At 36.7% G+C, this 26,911-nt stretch overlaps 2 protein-coding genes across 2 annotated transcripts; both read left to right on the forward strand.

The window, feature by feature from the left end:
- The first annotated feature begins 183 nt into the window (after positions 1-183).
- LOC113536236 (ankyrin repeat and MYND domain-containing protein 2) lies at positions 184-9,006 on the forward strand. The gene is made up of 10 exons (XM_026930076.3): positions 184-422; positions 1,152-1,216; positions 2,468-2,606; positions 2,792-2,890; positions 3,005-3,165; positions 5,087-5,301; positions 5,427-5,562; positions 6,087-6,215; positions 6,407-6,536; positions 7,615-9,006. Exons 1-10 carry the CDS (start codon positions 338-340, stop codon positions 7,791-7,793), a joined length of 1,338 nt encoding a protein of 445 aa, XP_026785877.1. The 5' UTR covers positions 184-337; the 3' UTR covers positions 7,794-9,006.
- Positions 9,007-12,492: 3,486 nt separating this feature from the next.
- sostdc1b (sclerostin domain containing 1b) lies at positions 12,493-19,390 on the forward strand. The gene is made up of 2 exons (XM_026930095.3): positions 12,493-12,676; positions 15,247-19,390. Exons 1-2 carry the CDS (start codon positions 12,493-12,495, stop codon positions 15,618-15,620), a joined length of 558 nt encoding a protein of 185 aa, XP_026785896.1. The 3' UTR covers positions 15,621-19,390.
- The last annotated feature ends 7,521 nt before the right edge of the window (positions 19,391-26,911 follow it).

The raw sequence follows: 26,911 nt of genomic DNA on the forward strand, positions 1-26,911 counted from the left end.
TTAGGCTACATTATAAAGCAAATACACTGTAAATAAAATAACAGATTACATGATGAAAGTTCGATGTATAGTAAATAAAGTATGTCAACCTATAGTAAAAAATTACTGCTTTAAATGTTCTTACATTTGAGCTCATATATTTTATCTCCCCCTTGTTGTGATCCGAAAATGGTACGATCCTAACAATGGCTTTTCTTCCATGGCTACAGTGTTATAAATTGAGGGCTTCTGTATATCTCTCGTTACCTTACCGTGAATGAATAAAGGTGTTTTAAAGGGAAAATACAGGCAAATTCGTATTAGTAACAATTAAAAAAACATAGCAATTAACATTAAAATGACAACTCAAGAGAACACAGCTAAAACGAAGAGAGGTGATTTAACATCTGCTGAAAGAGAGATGCTACAGGTTGCTGCTGCAGGTATCAGTCAGAGTGCAGGAGATGCATATATACTGCCCTTTTTATCTTTAAAATTACCTCAAAATTTAAACTTAAAGATTCTTAAGATTTTCTGAACCTATTCTTTTATATATATATATATATATATATATATATATATATATATATATATATATATATCTTTAATATTTTTTTTTCCTGAAATTGATGTGTGTGTGTGTGTGTGTGTGTTAATTGAATGTATTTTACATGACATGTAGGGATGTATCAATTCAATACTGAGTATTGGTGTCAGGGATGATATCGAATTGAAATACTGGATCACTATCGGATCATATTTAACAAATGTTTCAATCTGCTCCTCTGATTATTTTATACCTTGTATAAGTATGATGCTTACTGAATTGCATGCATCTGTTTTGCATAACTTGACAATAAAAGCTTGCAGAGTGTTGGCTTGGTTACTATTGGGTATTGGGTAGCAGGTCTCAGTCAATACCTCTGATATCGGTATTGTTTTGAATAATTACATAAACAGCAAATAATAAACTTTTTTCTAAACGTATAGAAAAAATAATAAACTAAAGTTTCACCTAGTACAGGGCCAGTCTGATGTACACACAGTTTTACAAGATATTCATGTTTTTACAGTGTTGATCATATAACTGAATGTCAAATATGTGTAAAATATTTTAAATTATCCATCTGTTAGTTTGTAATTATTTGACCAAGCAAATCTTTTCTTTGCAGGGGATGTGCAAGAGGCTGCTCGGCTTCTCAACAGTAAAGAAGTGCGGGTTAACTGTCTGGATGAGGTAAGAGTAATTAATTTATCTTTATAGCATAAACACAAATGAATACGTAAACACGGGGCATGCTGTTATAGGAAAATAATCAATGAAAGGTGGTGTGATATGGCACAATGCAAGACTATTATTAAGTTGATTATTTTCCAATAGCATCATGTCATGAAGCATTTTATTTCTCTCATACCACATCAATTTGCCAATAATTACGTTTGTATTAATAAAAGAATTACACCTCCTACTTTATATTAGTCCTGTTTAATGTTGTTAAACATCCATGAAACAAGTTACTTCCTGTTATCACTTATCTTATAGCAGCTGTAAGCTACAGTACCTCCCTTATTAGTCTTTTTTCTCTCTCTTGTAGTTAATAAAACAAAAATACAGCTTGACATTTTATAGTGAAACCACAAAGCCATCTGCCCTGAAGACTTTGCTATGTCACAACCTTAAACTTACAGCTTTACCTCTGACTGTTAAAGTGTGGACACTGGAGAGTCTTTCTAAAACACGAGATAAATTTCTCGTCACAGAAAACATCACCATATCAATAATTACACGTTTTTAAATCCATTTATGTGGAGTGTCTGCCATACAGGTCCTTGTGTAAGTTGTTGCTATAGAAACAACTTGCAGGCAACCCAGTTGTCAGTGCCATGCGGTTATAGAAAATTAATCAACATCTTCTGACCAATCAGAATCATATAACTGTAAATTTTGTAGTCCATGTGTAAATGATGTAATCATTTATTGAGTAGCTCTTATGTGAAGTTGTACAGTGCCTGTTGGAGTGAACTGACAACACATGCTGTCCATTGTTAGACAGACATATGGTGGAGACTTGTGAGAGGCGGACGTGCAGCTCAAAGGGATTTTGATAATGGAGAAGCAGCACTCAGTGTAGCCCACAATACAAGCTTCTTCAGACTCTTTTGTCAAAAATAGAGTGGTTTAAAACAGCAAACCGCAAGCCTCCTGCCTGTCAAACTCAGATGTATGGCATGCAATCTATGCCACCAACGCACTCAGTCAGCTCTGGCCAAGAAGCAGCTCAGATTATGAGTCACAAAGATAATATGTGAGAGAAGTAAAAATGTTTGTTGATTAGAGGCAGCAATACAAAAAAATAAAACCAGATTGCTGCTTTGAATAATCAAATCAGACATCTTTTGTTATAAATGCCTTCTGATAAAAGGTGCAGTTTCATTTACAATCTCACATCTGTGTATTTAATGTTTTCCCCGTGACCTTTCCATCCAGAATGGCATGACCCCTCTCATGCATGCTGCTTATAAGGGGCAAGCAGACGTATGCAGGCTATTGCTGCAGCATGGAGCTGATGTCAATTGTAATGAGCATGAGTATGGCTATACTGCTCTCATGTTCGCCAGCCTCTCAGGTGACAACACAGATGTTTTCTGGGGGTGAAAATGGGTGTTTATTTGGAGTATCAATCAACTAAAAGAAATAAATCTTTGAATTTTGATTAAAAAAAAGAGCTGTTTTTATATAAAACATTTGTGTTTTTGTAGCTCAGTTGTATTTTGAGTAAATATTCAAAGCGCGAATAAAACTCATGCTTAGGCAATGCTGAGATTACATGGATGATGCTGGACGCTGGGGCAGAGACAGACCTGGTCAACTCCGTGGGACGGACCGCAGCCCAAATGGCAGCTTTTGTAGGTGAGTAATGCAGGTAATGCTCACAGACAGACAAAGATGTTTACACACTGCCTACATACTTAAATTATATACAACCACTGAGCAGCTATTTCAATTTTTCTTCTGTATTGCCAGGCCAGCATGACTGTGTGACAGTGATCAATAACTTCTTCTCACGAACAAGATTAGAATACTACACCAGGCCGCAGGGCTTAGAGAAAGAACCCATACTGCCTCCAAAACTGGCAGGACCTTTACATAAAATCATCATGACCACCAACCTCAACCCAGTCAAGGTAGGAATTGCTCTTAAATCTATATATTTTCTGCAGAGATCATTTTCTGTAAATTGCAAAAATCCAGCAGAACTTCACATGGCTACAGATTATCATAGAATATAATGAGATCTTCTTCTGCATGAATGTGGCCAGTGAGCTAAGATTCATCAACTAATGTTTCCATAAAAGGGAATGTGAATTCAGGCCATGATACCATTTGCAAAAGCATGTACCCATTCTACATGTTTATATTTGATGGAACTAACTGTAGGCCAAAGTATAAACTTGCAAGCAGTGTTTCAAAATATGTTACAGTGAAGTCCATCTGCAAGACACCAAAAAAAAAACCAAGGTGAGATTAAGGGAATAGTAGAGTCATTAACCAGGAACCCTAAGTGGAGGAGACTAAAACGTTTGCCATTTCAAGGAGGTGGGTTCACAGATTGTTTGTACAAGGTTCAGAAAATTAGGGAATGCACCTTAGTCACTAGATCTCCATATAAGACACTCCTATAAACCTGTATTTTACACATCAGTAGCCTTTAGTCAGTGTTGCTGATTGCATGGAGTGGATAACACAGAGCTGCTGTAAATTGCCTTTAAGTGCGAGCAAAATTAGCACCACAACTCAATTCTACAAATAAACATGATATCAGTCACACTGAATAGCACCTATACAACTGTGGTTAAACTAGATAAAAAAGCTGTATGTGCTATTGCCAGTGTTAGACTGAGGCAAGTCAAAGGAGACACCAAACATTACGATGGTATTTACGCACAGTTACACTATATAGCCAAATGTAATAGCCAAATAGCCATTAATATGGTGTTGGCCCCCTCTTTACTCATAGCTTCCAACCTTTAGGGAAGGCTTTCCATTAGATTTTGGAAGCTGTGGGGATTTGTGCCCATTCAGACACAAGAGCGTTAGTGAGCTTGTGCACTGATATAAGATGAGAAGGCCTGGTGCACAGTCAGTGTTCCAGTTCATCTCAAAGGTGTTTAATGGCGTTGAGGTCAGCGCTCTGTTCAGGCCAATTCAATTTCATCCACACTAACCTTGGCAAACCATGTCTTTATAGACCTTGCTTCATGCAGGGGGCATTGTCATGCTGGAACACATTTGGGCCAGGTCTCATAGTTCTAATGAAGTGAAATCATAGTCCTACAGCATACATGCTTCCAGCTCATGAGTGTGATAGTCAGGTGTCCACATACTTTTGGCCATATAATGTATGCTAAGCACAGTATCAAAATGTAGCTTAGCAGTGAGTACATGGCTTGATTCCCATAAGCCTACTGAAATACATTATCGTTAGGAGAAAAGCATAGATTTATTAAAATATTCACCAAAAGGCTCTTCTTCACTCACCAAGGATATATGGGATAAACATATCTGTTAAAACTTGTGGACTTTAAAATGTATACATTAAATCAATGTAAAATGTAAAGAAAAACATGGTACATATACTACCTGTTATGGTACATATACTACCTGTTATTTCTTAAAATGGTGAAGGTTTCATGCTTTACAGACTTAGTGCTGCTTTCAAACTTTTGGTCTATTGTGTATATTGTAAACATATACGTATATAAATAAATAATACTGTATTGGAAAATCTTGCAAGTAAGGGTTCATGGAAAAATGGTGTAATTGGATCTTATGTGCCTTATGTTGTTTGGAGCATGGTATCTTAGCTATCTCAGATGTCTTGCATAAGGTCCTCACAGTCTCACAGATATTTAACTCCTAATCTATCTTTTTTGATGAGTCCAGAGAAAATGTGTAATCTAAAATATGACTAGTTCCTGGAAACCTGCTAGCTGGGTCAAAATGGTACTGAAATATTTCACTGTGGCATATTTTTCCTGATTAGCTCCTTTTTGTCTTCTTTCCACTTATCTCAAATGCCACCCATCCTCCCACGCTCTCTGTTAGATGGTGATGATGGTGAAAGAAAACCCGCTCCTGGTAGACGTCGTAGCTCTAGAGAAGTGTTACCGAGTGATGGATCTGCTGTGTGAGCAGTGTGTGAAGCAGCAGGACATGAATGAGGTGCTGGCTATGAAGATGCACTACATCAGCTGTGTGCTACAAAAGTGCCTGGCCTTCCTACAGGAGCGTGATGACAAACTAGACGCTCTCCTCAAGAGGTAATTTCATTGTCAAGCGCCTTAAAGTGATGCAAATGGCAACCTTTAATCACACTAGTCTTTCAATGTGATCACACTTATTAATATATTAGTTCCATAGATGGTAATTATGTGACTTTTTTCAGTCTTTTAAAAGGGCGAGATGGTGATGGCTTTCCTCAGTACCAGGAGAAATTTATTCGTGACTGTATCCGGAAGTTTCCTTACTGTGAGGCGACTCTGTTGCACCAGTTGGTCCAAAACATAGCTCCAGTGGAAAATGTTAGTGAAACTGTATGGCTTATTACCAACATTCTGATTTATTTGTTGTCTTGTGTAACCTGTAACCTCCATATATTACACTTTGTATAGAGGTCAAAAGTGTGGTATGAATAAGTTACTCCAGTGTATTCAATTTCGATTAAAAGAGCATGTATAGGTTATTTAAAAAGTACCTAGCAGAAACGATTCAGTTCATGATATGCCACGGTGTGTTTAAGTCCTTACTAATTTCAAAGTTACCTTAGTCCTTACTAATTTCAAAGTTACCTTAGAAAAACTAATTTGCAATCTTATCATGCAAAAAAGGTTTCCCCCCCTTTCAGGCTTCTGTTTATGTTTCCTGCCTCTTTTCCTTAAATTACAACTCGCAGGGCATATGTAGTTTTTCCAGAGGAGGTGGGATCAGTTAGGGGAAGTTTTCCATGAAATTGCAATTTACCTCACAGACAGAAAAGACCACTGAAATTACAAACTGCTCCTTTAATCAACATGTGTAAAATCAGCAAACTGTTTATTGTTTCTAGGGGAACTCCCCAACAGCCTTCTCAGTTCTTACTCAGGCATTAACGGGTCAGACGGCTCTAATGGATGCTGAGTTTTGTGCTACATGCGGAGAGAGGGGAGCTGATAAGAAGTGTTCGTTCTGCGAAATGGTACAGAGGCTCCCTGCTTCCTGTCATATAATCTTTGGTCTGTGCCATTTTTAAGCTTGATATGATGTGATTCCGAAACATTTTGTGAGTTCTATGTATTTACACTCCGTTCTTACTGAGACTGATTCTAGCACTGAGCACAGGTGGGTAAGGGCACACGTTAACTATCTTGATTTTTTATTTCTTTCCAGGTTGTCTACTGTGGGCAGGCTTGTCAGAGGCTGCACTGGTTCACACATAAGAAAGTATGTAAGGCCTTGCAGCGACAGCGAGAATTTCAGAGTAAAGATTCTCCTAGTGTGAGAGAAATCCCTGGAAATGGTAAAATATTGAAATGTCTTTATGCCATAATGTCTTTTTTAATTGTGTCTGGGAAATTGTGAATTGTCGGAAACGCAATCTAGTGTGTAACAACAGTGTGAGAATGCACTGGTGAGTCTTGGAATAGCAAAGACCTAATATAATTATATTAATTTCAAAGTTATTTGAAATTAGCTGTTTTTTTTTTCTTTTTTTGCAGTTGCCATGCAATGCATCTTGCTAGGTTTTTTTCTGTTTACTTTTCCCTGCATGGAAATCACATCTCACATCTTATAACCAAGTACTAAATATGACTATTTTATTTACAATAAAAGGGTGAACTTATTTCTAGCTCACTCTTTAATTAAATCTGACATTGTGCACTCTAACCTCATAATCATTGTTTAATTCATATCTCAGTCACTTACCAACTATTTTAAGGCATGGCTTCTCAAACGTTTTGCAGCCACAGACCCGTAAAACAAATTTCACAGACCCTCTCCAACGATTCAACTATAATCCAACTACTGAAATATTAGGTTCATTATTTAAATATGTACAATAATATTTTGGCTATTTATTGGAGCCACAGAGCTTTTTATTCCTGAAATTACTACAGACAGACTATATGTGTCTATAATAAGCTGAGATTATTTATAGGCCTGGCATTATTTATATTTGGTTTTGAGTTACTGAGGTTTTGGATAAATAGCAGTCAAATAGGCTAATAACTATAAGAAGTCAATAATAAATATGATAAATTTGATAATAATGAGTTGATATTTCCAGCACTATAACAAAGTGAAAAAAAAAAAAAAAAAAGACACCCTGGTTATGCTTCACGGATCCCTGGGGGTCCCTGGACTGCAATTTGAGAACCACTGCTTTAAATCTTGGAAAAAAATCTCATTATTTCACTCGGAAACAGAAATAAACTGATCATAAGACACTTCACATTTCTGCAAAGACGTGATGAATAAATTTGACAGGAGATGTGGGCTCTGTGTTTCTCTGATACGATAGCATATCATGGTTGATGTTTAGGTGACTGCTTCCTCTACTGTCCACTCAGATTTATTACTTTGTTTCTTCTCTTCAGATGATGGTCATGATGCTATTGAGGGAAATTGCAGCTCATTGCTGGGTCTCTGTTTGGGATTTGCGGAGCTTGGACGTTCACATTCTTTTTGTGAGAACTACCCTGACCCTTCGAATGCTGTTGCAGAGGCCATGTCTGGCTGCCAGGACTGGGGAAGAGAGGACCATCCATCTTCCTGACTATTAAAGCTCTGCTTATTCACCATACATTTTAACTGGGCAGAACATTACACAACCAAAACCCTTTCTGATAGGGAAACACTCAGTTCTACATAGAACCCAGAGTGATAACCAAAGACCCATTAGACCCTGCACTCTTAGAAAAAAAAAGATATTCAGGGTTTTTGGGCTTTTTAACACTTCTAGCCTCCTAAAGGTATTCTACTTGAAATCATCTCTAAAAGGGGAAACGCTCTATTGTAGGTCTCTACATAGAAACTTTAAGGGTTCTTAAAGTACCTTTTAGGATGATAGATACAGGGTGTGTGCACTACCAATCAAAATGTTTGGACACACTAGATTAAATGTATAATTTTCATTGTCTTAAAGGCATTTTGATAAAAGCTTATGGTTGAAATTTGTTTATGGACAACTGTAGTGAAAAAATAAAATATCATGTTATACTATAGTGTTAATTTTCTAATATAGTAGAAATATGAAGAAAAGCCTTCTATGAGAAGGTGTGTCCAAAGTTTTGACTGGTAGTGTGCTTCTGCACTGGCATAAGGGCTCATGTATATACTAAATTTGAAGAACAACTCTGACTGATGGTGGATTATTTCTTATTACAGATCAGTACTGATTGGTATTTTTCTTCCTTATACCTCTAGATTGAACCATTTGAACAAATTCATTTTTATTTTTTGTTTTTAAAAATTTCCTGTCTTGTAACTCCATCAAGTTATTTTTTTTTCATAAGCTGTTTTTTTTTCATTTTTTTCATTTTTTCTCTGAATAAACATTAAATAAACTGTTTCATTCACAGATGTCTTTCCTAACACATATCAGGGTAGTTTATCTAAATGTAAATATAAATGAAAATCTTTATTCACTAACTAACCAGGCTAAATTGGAAAGAATATCATTGTAAAAATGAGTTTCTTGTAAGGTAGAAGTTGCTGGAGTTCTGTTTGCTCTCTGCTGAGTGTCGACTCTGTAAATGGGTGTCTGAGGCTTTTATGGTAGTGTAATATTTATGACAGTAGAGGGCAGCTTTTGTCCTCCAAAACTCCAGTATGAGTTGTTATTACAGCGTTCTTCCATAGATCAGTGGACTTGATGTTAAAAATGCAGGCTGTCTTCCTGGATTTTCACTGCTGAAGCTGTAAGTGTCTTGTCAGCACTTTGAAAGCTGATTATTAAACCTTCAGAAACTTTATAACCTGACCAACATGTGGAACATTAGAAAGCCTGGAGCCTAGCAATACTTCATGGTGCCTGTTGTCAGTGTAGAATATTTTTCTAATTTCATTATATACATCATTATTGGTCTGCTTTTATATAAAGTTAGAAGTGTGTATGAAGAAGATCAGCTTTCAGTGCTTTCTGAAGTCCTGTTTTTCCAGCACCTAGAAGAGCTATACCCATGAAGATGTACCACAATGTGTAACAAAATACCATGGACCTAACTCTAACTATAAAGATCTTCGGATGATACAGACGTGAAATGTGACAGTCTAACCAAAGCATTTTAGCTCTGGAGCCACACAGTAAAAAGTACACATTCTTTGAGCTACTCTATGTTAATTAATTCTACCCTGTCAAAATGTAGTCCCAGAATGTATTTATAAATGGAAAGTGTTCTACAAAAATACCTGCCACTCATGAAGGTTAATTAACTGCCTCAACATCTGCCAGTAGAACCTGGTTCCACCATGACAATGATTTCAGTGTGCTTCAGTGGCTTCCTTGGTCACCAAACCAAAGTGCACATTTGCGATGTGGTAGAACAGAAGATTCACAGCATGAACGTGCAGCTGACAAATCTACAGCAATTATATGATATAAGTAAGTATATAAGTAAATTCTAACATAGTGAGTAAAATAATTTATATTTGTAAGCTATATAAATTATCCATCCATCCATTCATTTTCTGTACCGCATATCCTACACAGGGTTGTGGAGAGCCTGGAGCCTAGCCCAGGAGACTCGTGGCACAAGGCAGGGGAAACCCTGGACGGGTTGGCAGCCCATCAAAAGGCACAATCACACACACACTCTCACTCCTGTTCACACATTATGGACAATTTAGAGATGCCTATCAGCCTGCAATGCATGCTTTGGACTGGGGAAGGCAACCGGAGTATCCGGAAGAAACTCACGAAGAAACCCACGAGAACACGCAAACTCTGTGCACACAAGGGGGAGGCGGGAGTCGAACCCCCAGAAGTGCTAACCACTAAGCCACCCTGCCCACTATATAAATTATAATAAATTAAAAACCATTACGTATTGCCTACTTCAATTATCATAATCATGAGCACTGTTATCATTATTGCCCTTATCAATACTGTAGTTATATAAAATTAATTATGTAACAAAATGTAGTAATACAATAATCAGTTGTATCATGAGGTACATGGCAAAGCAGGATATGAGAAGAACAGAAGCGATCTTCTCAGACCTTCCCACGCTTGGTACTGTTGAATACATCCTAAGGCACTTCTGCTGAATTCTGTAGAGTTCTTCACCTTTACCTGAATGCTTTGTTCCCCATCTCATCTCATCCCAAGAGAGCAGATCACCCTGTAGGCCAGTGAGAGTCTGTGTAATGTTCTCTTGTCATGTTGCATGTCAATATGCTCATAACACAGTGCTGTAACCCGTCTATCTCTCCTGGGAGATTATCTCTTCCTCCTCTGTCTCCACTTCTTACTTTGTCAAAGTCACAGAGCACAAAAGGACTATCTCAGATATCTGCTTTTCAGATGAAGAAATTAGCAAATACCACCTTGTATCAGATGGCTTTTACATTCTGCTTTCAAGCCTGGGGGGTTGAACATTCAGAGTTCCCCAATAACCCTCCACAGTCCCCTGTCTCTCAAACAATATCACTAGCAGTGAGTATTTTTTTTTTTTAAGTCATGAGAAATCATTTTGACAGCTCGTTTTTTTTTTTTTTTTAAAGCATAAGTGAAAGGTAAAAGGCAAGATCAGCAAAACAATAATGCATACTCCTTAATCACAAAAGAGACCCATAATTATATATAACCAAAATCAAAGAAGTGTACCAGTGATAAAATATGATGAATTGAAAGCAACAGCCTTAGGAAAGAATGAAATTAGACCCTTGTTTCATTTGGAGACTTACACAGTTTCAGCAGAATAAAGAGGACACGGGTCTTTGTGTTGCCATTTCTGTCATACATTTATTTGGCATGCTCATCAGAGACACCTGTTTGGATAAGTTAGAGGTAAAATAATCCTGGTGTATTTTATTTCATGGGTTTGTTGCACATGTTGGAGCTTTAGAGAACTGTTTGGAGTAGAATAAGGAAGGTAGAATACATCTGATTCTGCAGAAATTCTCCAACAAAGTACACATTCATCTCTACCTACTCACCGACTGCACTAGACTGCAATAACAGAGATTAAACCAATTCTATATGCACTTACATTTATCTAATTTTTTCCTATTATAGGATTACAATAAACCAAATATAAGATTATTAAACCAGTTTCTTTTTTTTTTCATCTTAAGCATTCTTCCTAGAAAGAAGCAAAAAAAAAAAAAAAAATCAGCCAATAGAATAAGAACACGTAACACGTAAAGCTTAAAATGAATTAAAGCATCTAAAAACAAGCCGAACAAGTTTATATTTGATTTATAATCTTATAATAAGAAATATTTGATTCATTTACCCATATTCACAATATTTTTTGCAGTAAAGCACACGTTTGCTGTTCCAAGACCCTCCTATTCCCTTCAGTGCATAATATCCATTCCTCCATGCCTCACTAGCTCTACAAATATACATAGAGATATACTTGTTTGTATTTCTCAGTGTGAGCACACTATAGTTATGCATGCTCAAAAATAATCTGGAATAGTATATTAGCATGCTATTTGAGACAAAGCTTACAATACTATAATTTACAATACTGAATTTGACAAAATTCTACATATTCTCCATTAAAGTTTAGTTTCCAAAATATTTGACCCATTCAAAAGGTTGGGCTTATTTTCAATTTAGGAAGAGTGGTGAAAAATATGCTCAACAAGTAGGCTTGCCTTTTCTTTACTTGATAAACACACAAGTAAAAAAAAAAAAAAAAAAAGTAAAAGCAAATTTCAAGAAACTGGTGTCAGAGTATTATAGACTTTCGAGTTATTATAGCTTGCTGGAATAGTTTTAAGTGAATACCACATGTTGTTATGTTATTCAACTTTTACATACATGGTTGTAATAGGATTAAAGAATTCAAAATTCAAAATAAATAAATAAAATTGATAAATGCATGGTGCTTTAGCTAGTTTACACCATTAATTTCAAAGAATGTGTGTAAACATGTTAAAATAGTGTAGTTAAAAAGAAAATCTAAACACAGAGCACAGCATTTTCTAATTTTCAGTCTTATTACATGTCCTGGTGATGACAACAAAAAGTGAATAGTGAAACCACAGGGATTTGCTCAGATGTGCATGGTGTAGACTTTCCAGCTTGAACATGACCACATTTTCAGCACCTACCATCAATGCAAGCGCACACCCCTTTCTTACAAACCTCACTTGCCAGGCAAGTGCTGTTGGCTGAAGGCGGGGAGGGATGAGTATAAAACCATATAATCATATGAGCTACAGGTGATATCACCTCACTCATGCAATGTTTAGAGACTCACTGAGCACTGGAAGGCTACTGGTGTCATATACACTTGAACATGCATGGTTACTGGCTGATGATTGTCTTCTGTGCCCTGCTGAAGAGCTGCCAAGGAGTTCAGAATGGTGCCACTGAACTGTCGGATGGCATCGCGGCCTCTTCGCTCCAGGAACCTCAGGCCAATGGATCTGTAAACAAAGCGCGGGGCGGCGGGAGACGTACAGAAAGCACAGGGCAAATAGGTGCGTAGCTTACTACTCACTCTGCACAACAAACATGTGCATCTTGTCTTCAATTTCTTTTCCATAGGCTATGACATTACCGTTGTTTTCCGGGTAAAAAGGATGCATTACTGCTCTCTCTCTCTCTCTCTCTCTCTCTCTCTCTCTCTCTCTACTTCTAACTTTAAAGAGTGTTAAAGAAATGCTCACAGCAGCTTTACACTCCAAACAATGACATCTTATCAAGTGGAAATATCTTGAATAATAAAATTGATCTAGTATTTCCTACAGGATTATAGTCAACCAAATATAAGATTATTAAACCTATTCCTAGACATTTTTAAAAGTAATTTCAAGCATGAAATAGTCTTGTGCTATTGGTAGATAATTGTGCTAATTTAAAGCATTTTATGTGCAAAATTATTTGCAAAATTATCTGCCAATAGACAAAATTTAAAACTTGAGATCTGTAAAATAATGTCTAGACATAGGCTTAATAATTTTATATTTGGTTTATAGTAATCTTATAATAGGAAATACTAGATCAATTTGACTATATACAAGATATTTTTTTACTTAACTTTCACTAAGATATTTCCACTCAGCTTTCACTAAGATGTCATTTTGTGCCTGGATGTTGTCCTTGTTAAAATAATCATTAAAAGGCAATTACTTCATTGCACAAATAATATCTTAGGAAGTGAAAATATCTTGAATATGGGCAAATTTATCTAATATTTCTTATTATAAATCAAATATAAGCTTATTCACTTTGATGCTTTCACTCATTTGAATTTTCTTATTCTGTTTTTTGTCGAAATAAATGATTAAAATAAGACAAATTATCTACCAATACAACAAGACACTTTCAAGGCTGAAACTAGAAAAAAAAGTCTTATTGTATTCCTAATATTTTATTGTAATCCTATAATTGGAAATACTAGATAAATTGGACTATTTGCAAGATATTTCTACTTGATTAGATGTTACTGTTTGCACTGATGAAAAGTACTTTCACTCTCTAAAGGGTATCAAACTATGCCTTTGTTGGTGGGGTGTTACCCTCAAGGGTATATCTTTTGTACCTGTAATGTGTATCTTTTTACGATAAAGCTTTAAAGGTATCCTACCTTGGTAAAAGATACAAAATGTGTACCCTTGAGGTTACCAGTTGACAGATACCTGATGGAACCAGAGAATTGGTGATTAGTGTTCAAATTCAAGAGTGAATCATATTAATGTTACATTTAGCAACAACAACAACAACAACACAACAATACTACTACTACTACTACTACTACTACTACTAACAATAATAATAATAATAATAATAATTATTATTATTATTATTATTATTATTATGAATTATGTATGAATGTTATACAGCATTATGTATGAATGTTATACAGCATCAGAAGAACAATGTGGAATCTAATCTCACTCAGTTGCTTTAACCATATTCTTCCTGTTTTAATGTGCAGGCTACATATTTATCAATATCTTATTGCCTACCAAGCTACAGCACAGCACAACAAACTTGTACTAACTACACAAATATATAAACCAAAGTGACTGTCTATTTTTTAACTTAATGTTTACATGATTACATCCATCTTTGGATTTGTAAATTAAACCTAGCCTACTTTACTAATCAAACATACAAATAACTCAGGCAAAATTTTCAAATTCACTTTTACAGCTTACAGTATCTGTTCAGTGTTAACCTACATGAGGCTTTCTCCATGTACTAAATGATGCCCTACTATTCTGTATTGCATTATGTGTATTCTCTATACTGCTCTATTCTGTACTTTAGGGTTTCATTAGCACATCGATATTTTCCACCATGGCTTTTGCATAAAGAATTGTAAAACTCAGTGTCAGTGATTGTGAGTGGAACTTTGAATGGCTGTTACTTTCTACCTCTACATATGAGTATGATCAAATGAGTAGAATTCTTACTGTATACATGTTCAGAAATAAAGGTACCAAACTATTCTTTTACTTGTCACTGGGGTGGTACCATCTGTGGTATCTTTAGTGTGTATATTTTACCTGGAAAATAATTTACCTTTAAAAATAATTTAAAGTACATAATTGGACACCATATGCACCTTCCTAGATAAGATAAGATAAGATAAGATAAGATAAGATAAGATTAACTTTATTGATCCCACAGTGGGGAAATTCACTTATCACAGCAGCTCACAGACAGTTAAAGTGCAGGAAGAAAGAAAAGGAAGGAAGAAAGAAAAGTTTAAACTATAACTGTATATACACCCTTAGGAATAATAAAAGAAATAAAATTATATAAAATTTATAAAATATTGCACATATGAACATCACAGTAATGCGGTGTTGTAAGAAATACAATTATATAAAATTATAAAATATTGCACATTTGAACATTACTGTAATGCGGTAAAAGATACATAGGCCTACATGCAGCCTTAATGGTACCACCCCAGTGACAAGGGCTCGGTAACTTTATTTCTGAGAGTGTACGGTGTAGCCTGGGTAGGGAGAAGGGCACAGTCCTCAGAAACACTGCAGCCTATATAACTATGAAGATGTCTGCTTGTTCTTCACAGAGCAAAGCCAGTTGGGCTGCAGAGAGCTGCGTTCCACCAAGTACATATCAGACGGTCAGTGCACCAGCCTGAAGGCGGTGAAGGAGCTGGTGTGTGCTGGTGAGTGTCTGCCCACTCAACTGCTACCCAACTGGATCGGAGGAGGATACTGGGCACGGCGGGATGCGTCCGAGTGGAGGTGCGTGAACGAGCATATGCGCACGCAGCGCGTCAGGCTCTGGTGCCAGGATGGCAGTACACGCACGTACAAGGTCACTGCTGTGACCTCGTGCACTTGTAAGCGCTATACAAGGCAACACAACGAGTCCCAGCTGAAGCCGTCACCCCAGAAGGCCACCTCAAAGAAAAAACGTAGAGCAAATGCAGAGGAGTAGAGCGGAGTTTAGTTCACTCCCAGCTGAAAACTTCACTGTCATCATCTTTTAACCTCACATCACCTTTCTGTACTGGAAGGCCACTGATTTTCAAGAACACTGACTCACGATAAGATATGGAACTTGTAGTTGGATCTCTTAATTCTGTGTGTGTTTTGTCTCTCTCTAGGAGCCTCCCTCTGTGTGTTTACGAGAGCTTGTGTCTTCACGTGTTCATTTTTTCTTCTGTTTCGCAACTCTCCCCCAAGGCCATATTTTTTAACAGGGTTCATAAAATGCTTTTCCTTTACTAGAAATGAAATTTAATAGAGGTACACTATGTAGATAACACTTTGGAAGGAAGATATTGAATATTTTCTTCTGAAATAACATGAGAAAGTGCAGCAGACTAAAGTCAGACCTCATTTAAACCCCAAGGCAATGTTAGTTTCCTTGGGAAATAATGAACTGAAAACAATTTTAATGAGAGAAATTAGGCTTCCCGTGTGAAGACATTAAGACTTCAGCACTGGCACAATATTTTGCAGTGTCACTGTCATGTTTAATGTTTTGCAATATAGTAAACATTTTCAGAATTGTTATAGTTTATTGATGAGATCTGTTATACCCATTTTATATTCCCATTGTAGCCAAAATATTTGCCTTGGGTGCAATAAATCAGATAGCTTTTTTATCATGGTTTGTGTCAATAATTCTGCACCCAGCAGCCACAAGTTTGATGTGCCAAGGGTGGATTTGGAAAAGAAGATTTAGTCAAAAAGAAATCTTATGACTCATTGCTGTGAGGGGATACCCTCAGCCCAAGGCATATCAGCCTCTCTTTGTGGTAACATGTTACTGAATGGTTGTTTTTTTGTATTCTAGGTCCTTTCATTCCTCATTTCTAAAAGTAGCACTGTTGTGCAATTACACAGTACCTTCCCCCAGGCCACTGTTTTGAGCAGTTCATCAAGAGTTTTCCATTTCCTATAGACAGCAGTGGAGTGACTCTGAGCACATAACATTTTGGGTGGAGATGAAATAATTTCAAAAGGAATAAAATGTGAGAAGGAAAATAAAGTCTGGTCTTGCCTAAAGGATTACTCTACCTGTTTACGTCTAAGAAGAACAGCAAACCTATTTACGATTTTATATTAGAGGTTTGATGGCAGGTGTTGGAGCAGTCAATAAACATTTATATGAATCATTTTTAAAAAATGCTTTCATGAATTTTTCAGCCAAACATACATGTTTGCAAATGAAATTTCATTCATATAATTCAATATATTTCATATAATTAATTCTTTCAGAGATGGGACTACTTAGTCAGACAGAAGAATGTGTGTTTCATGGCATGATGGCACAGGAGGTAGCATTGCCAGCTCACAGCTTCAGGGTTTTCAGTTCAATCCTGAGCTCAGGTTACTGACTGTGTGGAGTTTCTCATGTTCTCGCTGTGTCCATATGGGGTTCCTCCTGCTTCACTGGTTTTCTCCCTGCTCCAAAAATATGCAGGTATGTGGATTGGCTATGCTAAATTGCCCCTAAGTGTGAATGTTAGGAATAAATGTGTGTACGGTGGCCTGTGGTGGACTGGAATCCCATACAGGATATATTCCCATGTCATGTGCAGTGTTCCCAGGATAGTCTCTGTACCTACCGTGACCCTGACTGGGATAAAGCAGTTATTGAAGATGAATGAAAAGAATTTGTGGTTACATGCTGCCAAATCAGTCAATGTAGCTCAAAGTAAGTATATACATTCACTTCCACTTTCACATGGCACATGGAATTACTTTTTTGTTCCGGAGTTTAAAAGTTAAATAAACCTACACATGAACAGCTTTGGTAATACATTCACTCATGCCTGTTTCCTTTTAAGACCCTTACTGTTAGAGTATAATGGTTGTATTTTAGTCTTTTAGTCACATAATTATAAGTGTTTATTGAAAGACTGCCCTTAGGCCTGTATTATATATAAGTGCTTTCCGTTCTTGTCTTCTTTGTGACAATCTCTTATATACTACAAATGCAGTAGACAGAGAATGCTATTGTATTCCTTTAAACCCTAAGGCAGTGCTCGTGAAAGTGGTTATTTTTGTTAAATCATATTAATTAAAATATTATACTGGATTGACAACCTATTCACAGATAAGAGCTTTCATCATAGGTGCAATGAACCTGGTCTGACCTTCTATTTGTCTATACCAGCACCATAGTCGCCTCTAGAAAGCACGAGATACAAGGACCACCTGCTGTTATTTATAACATCGGTTAACAGCCATAATCTTAAAGTTATCATAAACCAACACAGTTTATGATGACTGCATGCACATACATATACAGTAGATCTCTTTAAATCATCTGGAGCTGAAACTACTGTTTAACAGACATGAGGCACCTTCCTTGCCCATAGTGCTGAAAAATTTTATCTTTTGACTTTAATCATCTTTTCCACATTCAGTGACAACCTCCTCAAATAAGAAATGCCTTAACCCTTGTATTTAAATTCATCAGTTCATTATGTGCCCTTTGCTTCATTAGTTCAATGTGTAATTTTCCATTCCAGTGTCTTATATAACAACCGCAATCAGTTATCTCTTAAAGCTCTAGTCGAAGCCACACACAGATACACTTCATTTTTGCAGTTTGTAACTCCCTCTGTCATCACAGTTGATCGTGCCAGTGCACCCACCCTCTCTCTCCATCTTTCCTTTGGCTGAAGTACAGAAAGCTAGGAGGCTAGCTCAGCTCCACACCAGCAAGTAGAAACCTCAGGGTTGAGAGTAGGAGTCATACACACTTGGCGGTTGCTGGCAGATGAAATGTACTTGATAGATGGATATGAGATCATGATATTAAGTATGCTCGAAAACACATCCGTCAAAGAACAGACATTCTGATCCAGAAAGATCTTAATCTCATGATTGTCAAATGCCATGTTACAGAAGTGTCAAGCATGCTGTAAATAAGTTCATTTCAAATATAATTATTTCTAGGGATTAATTACTTTTGTTTTTTCATTCTTAAAAACTACAGAATTTTTTTAACAAAATTTCTCAATTTACTAAATTTCTTTAGTAACAAATGAATGCTCTTTCACACAAATACACAAATTTCATTCTTTACTTCTGAGCTAAAAGAGTAACATTTAAGTGGGCATTTAAAACATTTGACCCTGATGTTTCCCCTCATCAAGATTTGCCTGGCGTGGCTAGTGATCTCTACCACTGAAGAGAGCAAACATAAATCCTCCCGTCAGCAGGTGTGGGCTGAAGAATGATTTAAGAGTGTGCATGTGGTAACAATCCCCACAGTAATGATGCATAATTAATCACGCTATAATCTTTAGCTATTACTAGGCATTAGGCCAGACCAGAATCTCATTGAGCCAAGTGCTACCATATTTCTAATCTTTCCTTTCACAACCCCAGGAAACTCTGAGTAACCCTTCTCACCCTGGGCAGAAAGGTCTATTTCTGTCACTGTATGATTTTACATGTAAATAAATTATTTTGGAAGTTGAAAACAGATATAGTAAATACTAATGTTCTTACGTTCCTGACAATGTTCCTACATGGGGCCTTATTTATCAAACTTTTAGTGAAGCTGTGTATAAAGGACAACATAATCTGTATATTAAATTGCAGTAAATTATGCCATTTACATTATTTGAAGTCTATCAATCAAGGTTCACGTTAATGAAATGTAAATTTTTACACAAACTCAAAAAAATGTTTTTTTTTTTTTTTCACGAATAACACATTTCTTCTGTAAACGCACTTCCAAACCATTCTGAATAAATTCACTCCAAGTAAATGTCTGTGGTTACAATTTAAATGTGTTAGAACAAACATAAACTGAACCAAAATCCAGAACCCCAAAGGAAGGACCCTAAACTGGTACATCCTTTCTTCTGGTTTCTGCTGATATGACAGTAGAGAAATGTATGTACCCCTGTATATTCACAGCAGTTGGACTTTGGAAATATCCATCTTTCAGGTCTAATGGTCACAAACCATAATTGTCCAGTATATGTAGCATACAGTTGTTTTAAAGAGACATTTAGGTTCCAGAATGGGACAGATTCCAGCTCTGTTTTTTATTCATCACTTTGCATCCACAGCACCCATGATACTACATGCTGAGACAATAGTCAAAGGTGGAGAGAATAGTAATAAGTCAAACACTAGAATTATCGCCACCCAGGGTAAGCATCAACAAACAGTCATCTGATGGTTAAATAATAATAAAATTATGTTTATTAGCAAGAATCCAAACAATTAGAATGCTATATTTTAGCATCTTTGAATCTACTTCCTCAACTCCCAAACTTGAGAATGGAAAGAGGATAAATGTGATGTAGCAGTGACCTTTTATTGGCTACCCACATACAGTCAAGGTCATTAGGTGACAAATTGTGAAATATGTTCACAGGAAAACTCCACTAGTTCTGAAGGAAAGCACCCTAGCAGCTCAGAACATAAGGAACTGACAATATAGTCAGATACCTGAATAACATTACCTAATAAAGGAGAGGTGTATTAGTTAGTATATTTAATATTTGGTATTCTAAACCCGACAAAAAAAAAAAAAAAAAAAAAAAAAAAATTCCTTTGCATGTAGATCGTAGTCTGTATGTAACAATGAACATGAAGACATACTTTGTAAGAGCCAGTAATTAGAGATTACCAAACTTGGCACATAAATCAATCCCTGCCCTTTCTCTTAAAAGTCTGTTGGAAACCATTAAATTAATGACAACTCCTGTGCTGAGAAAATTAAATATCAGATTCTGAAACAGTAGTGGTAGTCAAACAAATACTCTCTTTAAATACAGTATTTATAAAAAAAAAAAAATACAAAAAAAATCCAGTAGAGTTAAACAAGCAGATGTTCCACATTGTTGATTTAAGTAATTAAGAAATAATTAATTGCCTAAATAACTATTTTCATAGAAACATCACACGACAATGTTACCAAACGCTACTCTTTAAATAGCTTATGTCAGATTATCATAGCTGCATATCTGTTTAAGCAGAAGGTTCTTTATAATTGTGCATTCAGAAAGGCTGATAAATAATCAGCCTATACGGTTTGATCAGTAGGTCAGAGTTTGGCTTGATTAGAATCTAATAGTCTCATTTGTACACATTCACATTTGCCTAATATGTGGTGTACAGCAGCCAACAGAAGTAATGTGGTGACTGATCTTCATATCTGAATCTGACTTCATGTATTCACCCACAGTTGCACTTGTGACGATAAGCTCTTTCCTGTCTGTTGACACCATAGTAGTTACACTTCTGGGAAAGCCGGTCCGGTGTGGGTGGGCAAAGTAAGGCCGACATCTGCAGCTAACTCTGTTTCCCTCTACCACTCTCACTTAGCATGTGATTTCACATAAAACTATATCAGGATGATATCATTTTCACAATTTGTAAGTATTATTGTCTCAACTCTTGTGATGTGTGCTAACATTTTTGGTGTGCGCAACGTTTCTGATGTGGTTTGACTACTGATAAGATCCACAATCTGCTATTTAATCCTTTATGTATGTGACTAACAGTAGATTTTTACATTTACAGTGCAGTACAGATATATATGCAGTTGTAAATGAGTCTGACTTATATGGCTTTCTTCTAACTCAGGATGCCTTTTGTCATTCCCCAAGCCTGTTAACTGCTTTGTGAGGCTGCTGTAAAAGGCTGCATCTTCACTGATCTTTATGCATATGCCACACACAAGACCATTGTTGCTGTGAGGGATACTCAATACAGGAAGAGGAAATGCGGGTTTAAAAGATAAACAGTGCTATTTGTTCATCACTGAGGATTATGTGTCAGCACTGAAGGTGTGCAAACAACTGACACCACTAATCCTTTAACTGTGACCTCATGCTTGGCAGCATCAGATTTCTCTACCTCACACTGTGAATCACAGTTTATGAATAAGGATGCTCTATGCGGTGTGGTGGTGGTGTACGTGCCCTATGCAATAAAGTTGGTCACAAGCCCTAATTTTCTGTTTACTTCATGGAATTATTCTTAATCCAGGGCATCTCTTAAGCAAGCAATAAAACAAGATTATAGAAAAATAATGTACAACAGAGTGATGTGACGTGGCCTAACATGAAGCAGAGTTGCCGTTACCACCCAACAGTTTATTAATTTCCTATAACTGCACATCCCAATGTTTCATTCCTCTTACACCACAGCACAATAATTAAATAGTTATAATTAACATCTAAGAGACAAGTTGGTTCCTGTTATCACTTATGTTATAGTAGCTATAAAGTTATTCCTTCACCAGCCTCACTTTTTCAAAGGACAAAAAAAAGTCATGTTACTGAGAAACCAGAAAGCACCAAGTCTTATGCAGTGAAGACTTTCCTGTGGCGGAAAACGTTACAAACTCTGCAAAGTGCTGATACCTGAGACGCCTTCCATGAATATTAAATAAACACTTCCTCACAGAAAGTGTAACCATTTCAATGCTAAAATGTTTTTCTTTTTTTAAAATAGCAACACATTTATTTTTCTACATCTGTGTATTATTAGCCCTAGATGATGTAGATTGTCCACCGCAGGTCTGAGCGCAAGTCAAAGTGTGACAGGGAGTAAAATTGTCATTTTGCTTAATTTACAAAGACAAGTAGCATCCTGCATGCTCGAACATTCAGACTGGAAAGCTTGAGGCTTTCGATATAAAATGAATGATATTAACCAAAGTACAATTGTGTGATTATTCATTTGCAAGCAGTTCAGCCACACTTAGAAATTATATACTGTATGGAGTTTCACATCAATAATGCACAATTTTATTCACCTTTGATGGACCTGTTCTTTCTGGTCATTATCACAGTGCCATGCTCACAGCAATTGATCACTCAGAAAAGCAAAACAGAGCCACATATCAGATAGATAGATAGATAGATAGATAGATAGATAGATAGATAGATAGATAGACTTTACTCGTCCCAGAGGGAAATTCACCTATTACAGCAGCAAAATCATAATGTTATAATTTAACATTATAAATGAAATGAAATAAGAATGAATATATATAAAATTTAAAAGTACAATACAAGACTGAAGCAAAAAGGAGTATTTTTCGCAAGTGAATCCTCTGACCTTTGGAATTTGGAACTGATTTTTGCATGCATTGCATTGCAAAGGTATCCATTATAATTGCATCTATTGCCCCCTATAGGGGAAGCCTGTTTCATACATGTGATCATAAATTATTGAACCTTGTTGTTGTGAATATAAATGAAATCCAGTGAGCAGTCCCTCTTTTTGTTCAATCAGTTAAAGCATTGATCTTCTATAAACTGTGACTCACGAAAAGATCACTACATTCATATATACATACATGATTACTATATACATACCTACGTACATATTTTCTGGTTCTATGTTATGTTTTCCTGTATAGTTAGAGTATTGCGCTCCACTTGTTCTTGTGTTATATTTGGAAATTTACATGTAAATTTGCATTTACATTTTATGTATTTGTGTGTACAGAGCTCCTCGCTTGTAATGCATGTTTCATCATGGTCGTTGGAAACAGTATATTTTGTACCTTTGTAACAAAAAATGTAAAATAATAATAACAATAATAATAATAATAATCTGAGCTATATAGCCAGAGCATTGGCCAGTCTTGAGACTAGATGTAATACAGCAGTAATGTTTTTCAATCAGTCATTACTTCTGTTCTTTTCACATTGCCATGGTGACCGCCTACTGCTAAATGATGACGAGAGTGTTTAATATAAAACAGCCCTTTATTTTCTCAACAGCATTCAGCTGATGACTGCCACTGATTGGGGGTGTTGAAATAAAGCAAAGACATGTGGGCTCACAGACACAGGTGCTGAAACCTTCATGAATGTCACCCATCATGAATCTCTGAGAATAATGGAAAATGATGAATAGTCTAAATCTCTGCCAGACTTCTGTCACCGTACGCCCATAATAAAGAAATTTCCATAGAGAAATTGCAAAGCCACAGGATAACTCAGGACATGATTCATTTTAAGAAATACATTTATCAATATACACAGTTAACCTTTCATCTTCTATTAATATCGAAAAATTACTACCTGACTGTTCGTTCCTCTTTTCAGAATATTTGCTAGAGACAAAGAACAGGCAATGTCACGCACACACAGCACCACCCCATATACAGAAAACATCTACATCGCGTGCCATGTGCACTAGAACATAATTAATGTAGACAGCGTATCTCCCAACCAAAGAGCATGGATCCAATAATAGAAAACACCAACAGGATTCTTGTTTGAACTTCCAGTTTGATCTGATTAACAACCACTCACAATTAATTCAACCATCAGCCAAATCAAAGCAGTGTGATGAAAAGACTGTCTGTTGCCATGTAATTAGTGTAATTATGCACATCTCTTGGCAACTGAAATCCATTAAGAACAAACATTAGGTATGTATTTCCATGTGCGTGCAGCAGCGGGTGTGTGATCCAGGTGTGTAAGGTCAATATTATGGAATCCTCATATAATTAATAAACTTTAAGAGCAATAAAATAGAGATCATTATTCATTCATCTTCAGTAACTGCTTTTTTCCTGGACCGGGTCACGATGGATCCCAAGCCAATCCTGGAAACACTGGGCTTGAGGCATGAAAACACCTTGGATAGGATTCCAGTCCATTGCAAAGCAACATGTACACACACACACACACACACACATTCACACACTAGGGGCAATTTAGAGTTGTCAGTCCACCTACCAGCATGTTTTTTGGGAGGTGGGAGGAAAATGGAGAACCTGAAGTAAACCCACACGGACATGAACATGTGAACCTGTAACCCTGCAGCTGTGAGGCGGCAACCCTACCCTGTGCCATCTGTGCCATAGAACACTGTAGCCGTAAGCAGTAAAAATGTATGAAAGATTAATAATAATCATGAAATATGTTTCTAGATGAACTTTTGTAACCTCTTATAATTCATTCTGTAGCCATTTTAAACTTGCTTGCTGATTGATCATGTAACATCATCTTTACAAACTGTGAATAAGAAACTCTAAGAAAATTAAGACAAAGAAATACATATTTAATATGATATGCTATTAAAGTGCCTTGCAATCAAACCAGCAAAGTCTTGATCTCATTAAATAATGAGGAATTTGAATGCCAGGTCCTTGTGGATTTGGGCAAGAAGGGTATCTTCTCTTCTATAAACCACTCAAAGACTGCAAAAACACTCTTTATACCGCATTGTTTCTCAGTAAACAAAGAAGAAATGCGATAAAATGTGCTGAAGTACATACACAGAATGACTGATCTGAGAGGATGAATCATACACTGCACACAAAAGAGTGGAGAAAAAAAGAGAAAGAGAGAGTGTCTGTGAGAGCAAGACAGACAGATGAATAGACAGACAAAAAAGAAAAGTAAGTGAAACAGAAAGAGAAAGTAATAAAAAGGCAGACACTCAGAAGGAGAGAGCAGTCAGTGTTAGTTCTATTGTTATTACACTAGATTGAAACTTTGCAATATATTTGCAATATTATTTCCAGTAATATTTGGCTGCATCTATTTTTACCCTTTAGTAAACTCTAGATGGTGCTCTTTACACATGCTGCTAAAGCACTGAATATGTGTTTAGTGAGCTGTGTTAGAAAATGCTTGTGAAGTTAAACTTCATATATAGAAACATTCAGTTGTCACAAATATGGATTATAATTATAATATGTATTATACTGCTTTGTGATTTCACACCCATATTATAAACACACAGTGAATATGAAGTAAATACCATTGATTATTTCATTACAGTGGCACCTGTCAAGGGGTGGGAAATATTAGGCAGCAAGTGAACGGTCAGTTCTCAAAGTTGATGTGTTGGAAGCAGGAAAAATGGGCAAGCGTAAGGATTTCAGTGACTTTGATAAGGGCCAAATTGTGATGGCTAGGCGACTGGGTCAGAGCATCTCCAAAACAGCAGGTGTTGTGGGGTGTTCCCGGTATGCAGTGGTTAGTACCTACCAAAAGTGGTCCAAGGAAGGACAACTGGTGAACTGGTGACAGGGTCATGGGCGTCCAAGGCTCACTGATGCACGTGGGGAGCAAAGGCCCATCTGGTCTGATCTCACAGAAGAGCTACTGTAGCACAAATTGCTGAAAAAGTTAATGTTGGCTATGATAGAAAAGTGTCAGAACACACAGTGCATCGCAGCTGTATATGGGACTGTATAGCTGCAGACTGGTCAGAGTGCCCATGCTGACCCCTGTCCATCACTGAAAGTGCCTACAATGGGAGCATCAAAACTGGACCATGGAGCAGTGGAAGAAGGTGGCCTGGTCTGATGAATCACATTTTCTTTTACATCATGTGGATGGCAGGGTGCATCTGGACAATGTTCTGCTGCAGAACCTTGGATCCTGGCATTCATGTGGATGTTACTTTGACACGTTCTATCCACCTAAACATTGTTGCAGACCAAGTACACCCCTTCAAAGCAAGAGTATTCCCTAATGGCAGTGGCCTCTTTCAGCAGGATAATGCGTCCTGGCACACTGCAAAAATTGTTCAGGAATGGTTTGAGGAACATGACAAAGAGTTCAACGTGTTGACTTGGCCTCCAAATACTCCAGATCTCAATCTGATCAAGCATCTGTGGGATGTGCTTGACAAACAAGTCTGATCCATGGAGGCCCCACCTCACAGCTTACAGGACATAAAGGATCTGCTGCTAATGTCTTGGTGCCAGATACCACAGCACCCCTGTTAATAAATATTTTACCTTTAACTATAGTTGCAGTATTGTAATACAACAGACCATTGCTGTTCTCTAGCTTAAATACAGCTGGCAGTGTTACCTTTTCACATTATTTCTTTAACAAAGTAGGATTTTCCTAAATGCCAATAAATTGCTCAGGAAATTCTCTAAGGGACAAGACTGTAAATCTTCCCCTCAAACCACATATGAACCAGTTAAATAACTAGCTAGCCAGCATACTAATTTAGTACACCTAGCATAATATAAAGACCAAAATACATACAACTTAGCGTGAAAATCTCAACTATGGATGGAATTAAAATGATAGACTTCTTAAATGATATCACATAACACGAATGGCAAATTTAAAAAGCAACCTGAAAATAAGAACCAAAGAACAAAATAAAAATCTCCCTCAGCACCTAAGGAAACAAAACTAGAGCAGAAAAATGCACTTCAGTAAAACCTCAGGAAACGTTTCATTAGAGTAAAATACAGCCTGCACTATACCAGTAGGATCCTTCCAACCTTCAAATAAAGTTGTGTAT

The sequence above is a fragment of the Pangasianodon hypophthalmus genome, chromosome 23 (assembly GCF_027358585.1).
Source record: "Pangasianodon hypophthalmus isolate fPanHyp1 chromosome 23, fPanHyp1.pri, whole genome shotgun sequence".
NCBI lineage: Eukaryota > Metazoa > Chordata > Actinopteri > Siluriformes > Pangasiidae > Pangasianodon > Pangasianodon hypophthalmus.

Bases quoted from the DNA above. Each gene is read 5' to 3' on its own strand.
- LOC113536236 (XM_026930076.3), top strand. From the start codon at position 338: ATGACAACTCAAGAGAACACAGCTAAAACGAAGAGAGGTGATTTAACA. The intron at 1,217-2,467 runs GTAAGAGTAATT...CTTTCCATCCAG, and splicing joins GGGTTAACTGTCTGGATGAG to AATGGCATGACCCCTCTCAT. The intron at 3,166-5,086 runs GTAGGAATTGCT...GCTCTCTGTTAG, and splicing joins CCAACCTCAACCCAGTCAAG to ATGGTGATGATGGTGAAAGA.
- sostdc1b (XM_026930095.3), top strand. From the start codon at position 12,493: ATGCATGGTTACTGGCTGATGATTGTCTTCTGTGCCCTGCTGAAGAGC. The intron at 12,677-15,246 runs GTGCGTAGCTTA...TGTTCTTCACAG, and splicing joins AGAAAGCACAGGGCAAATAG to AGCAAAGCCAGTTGGGCTGC.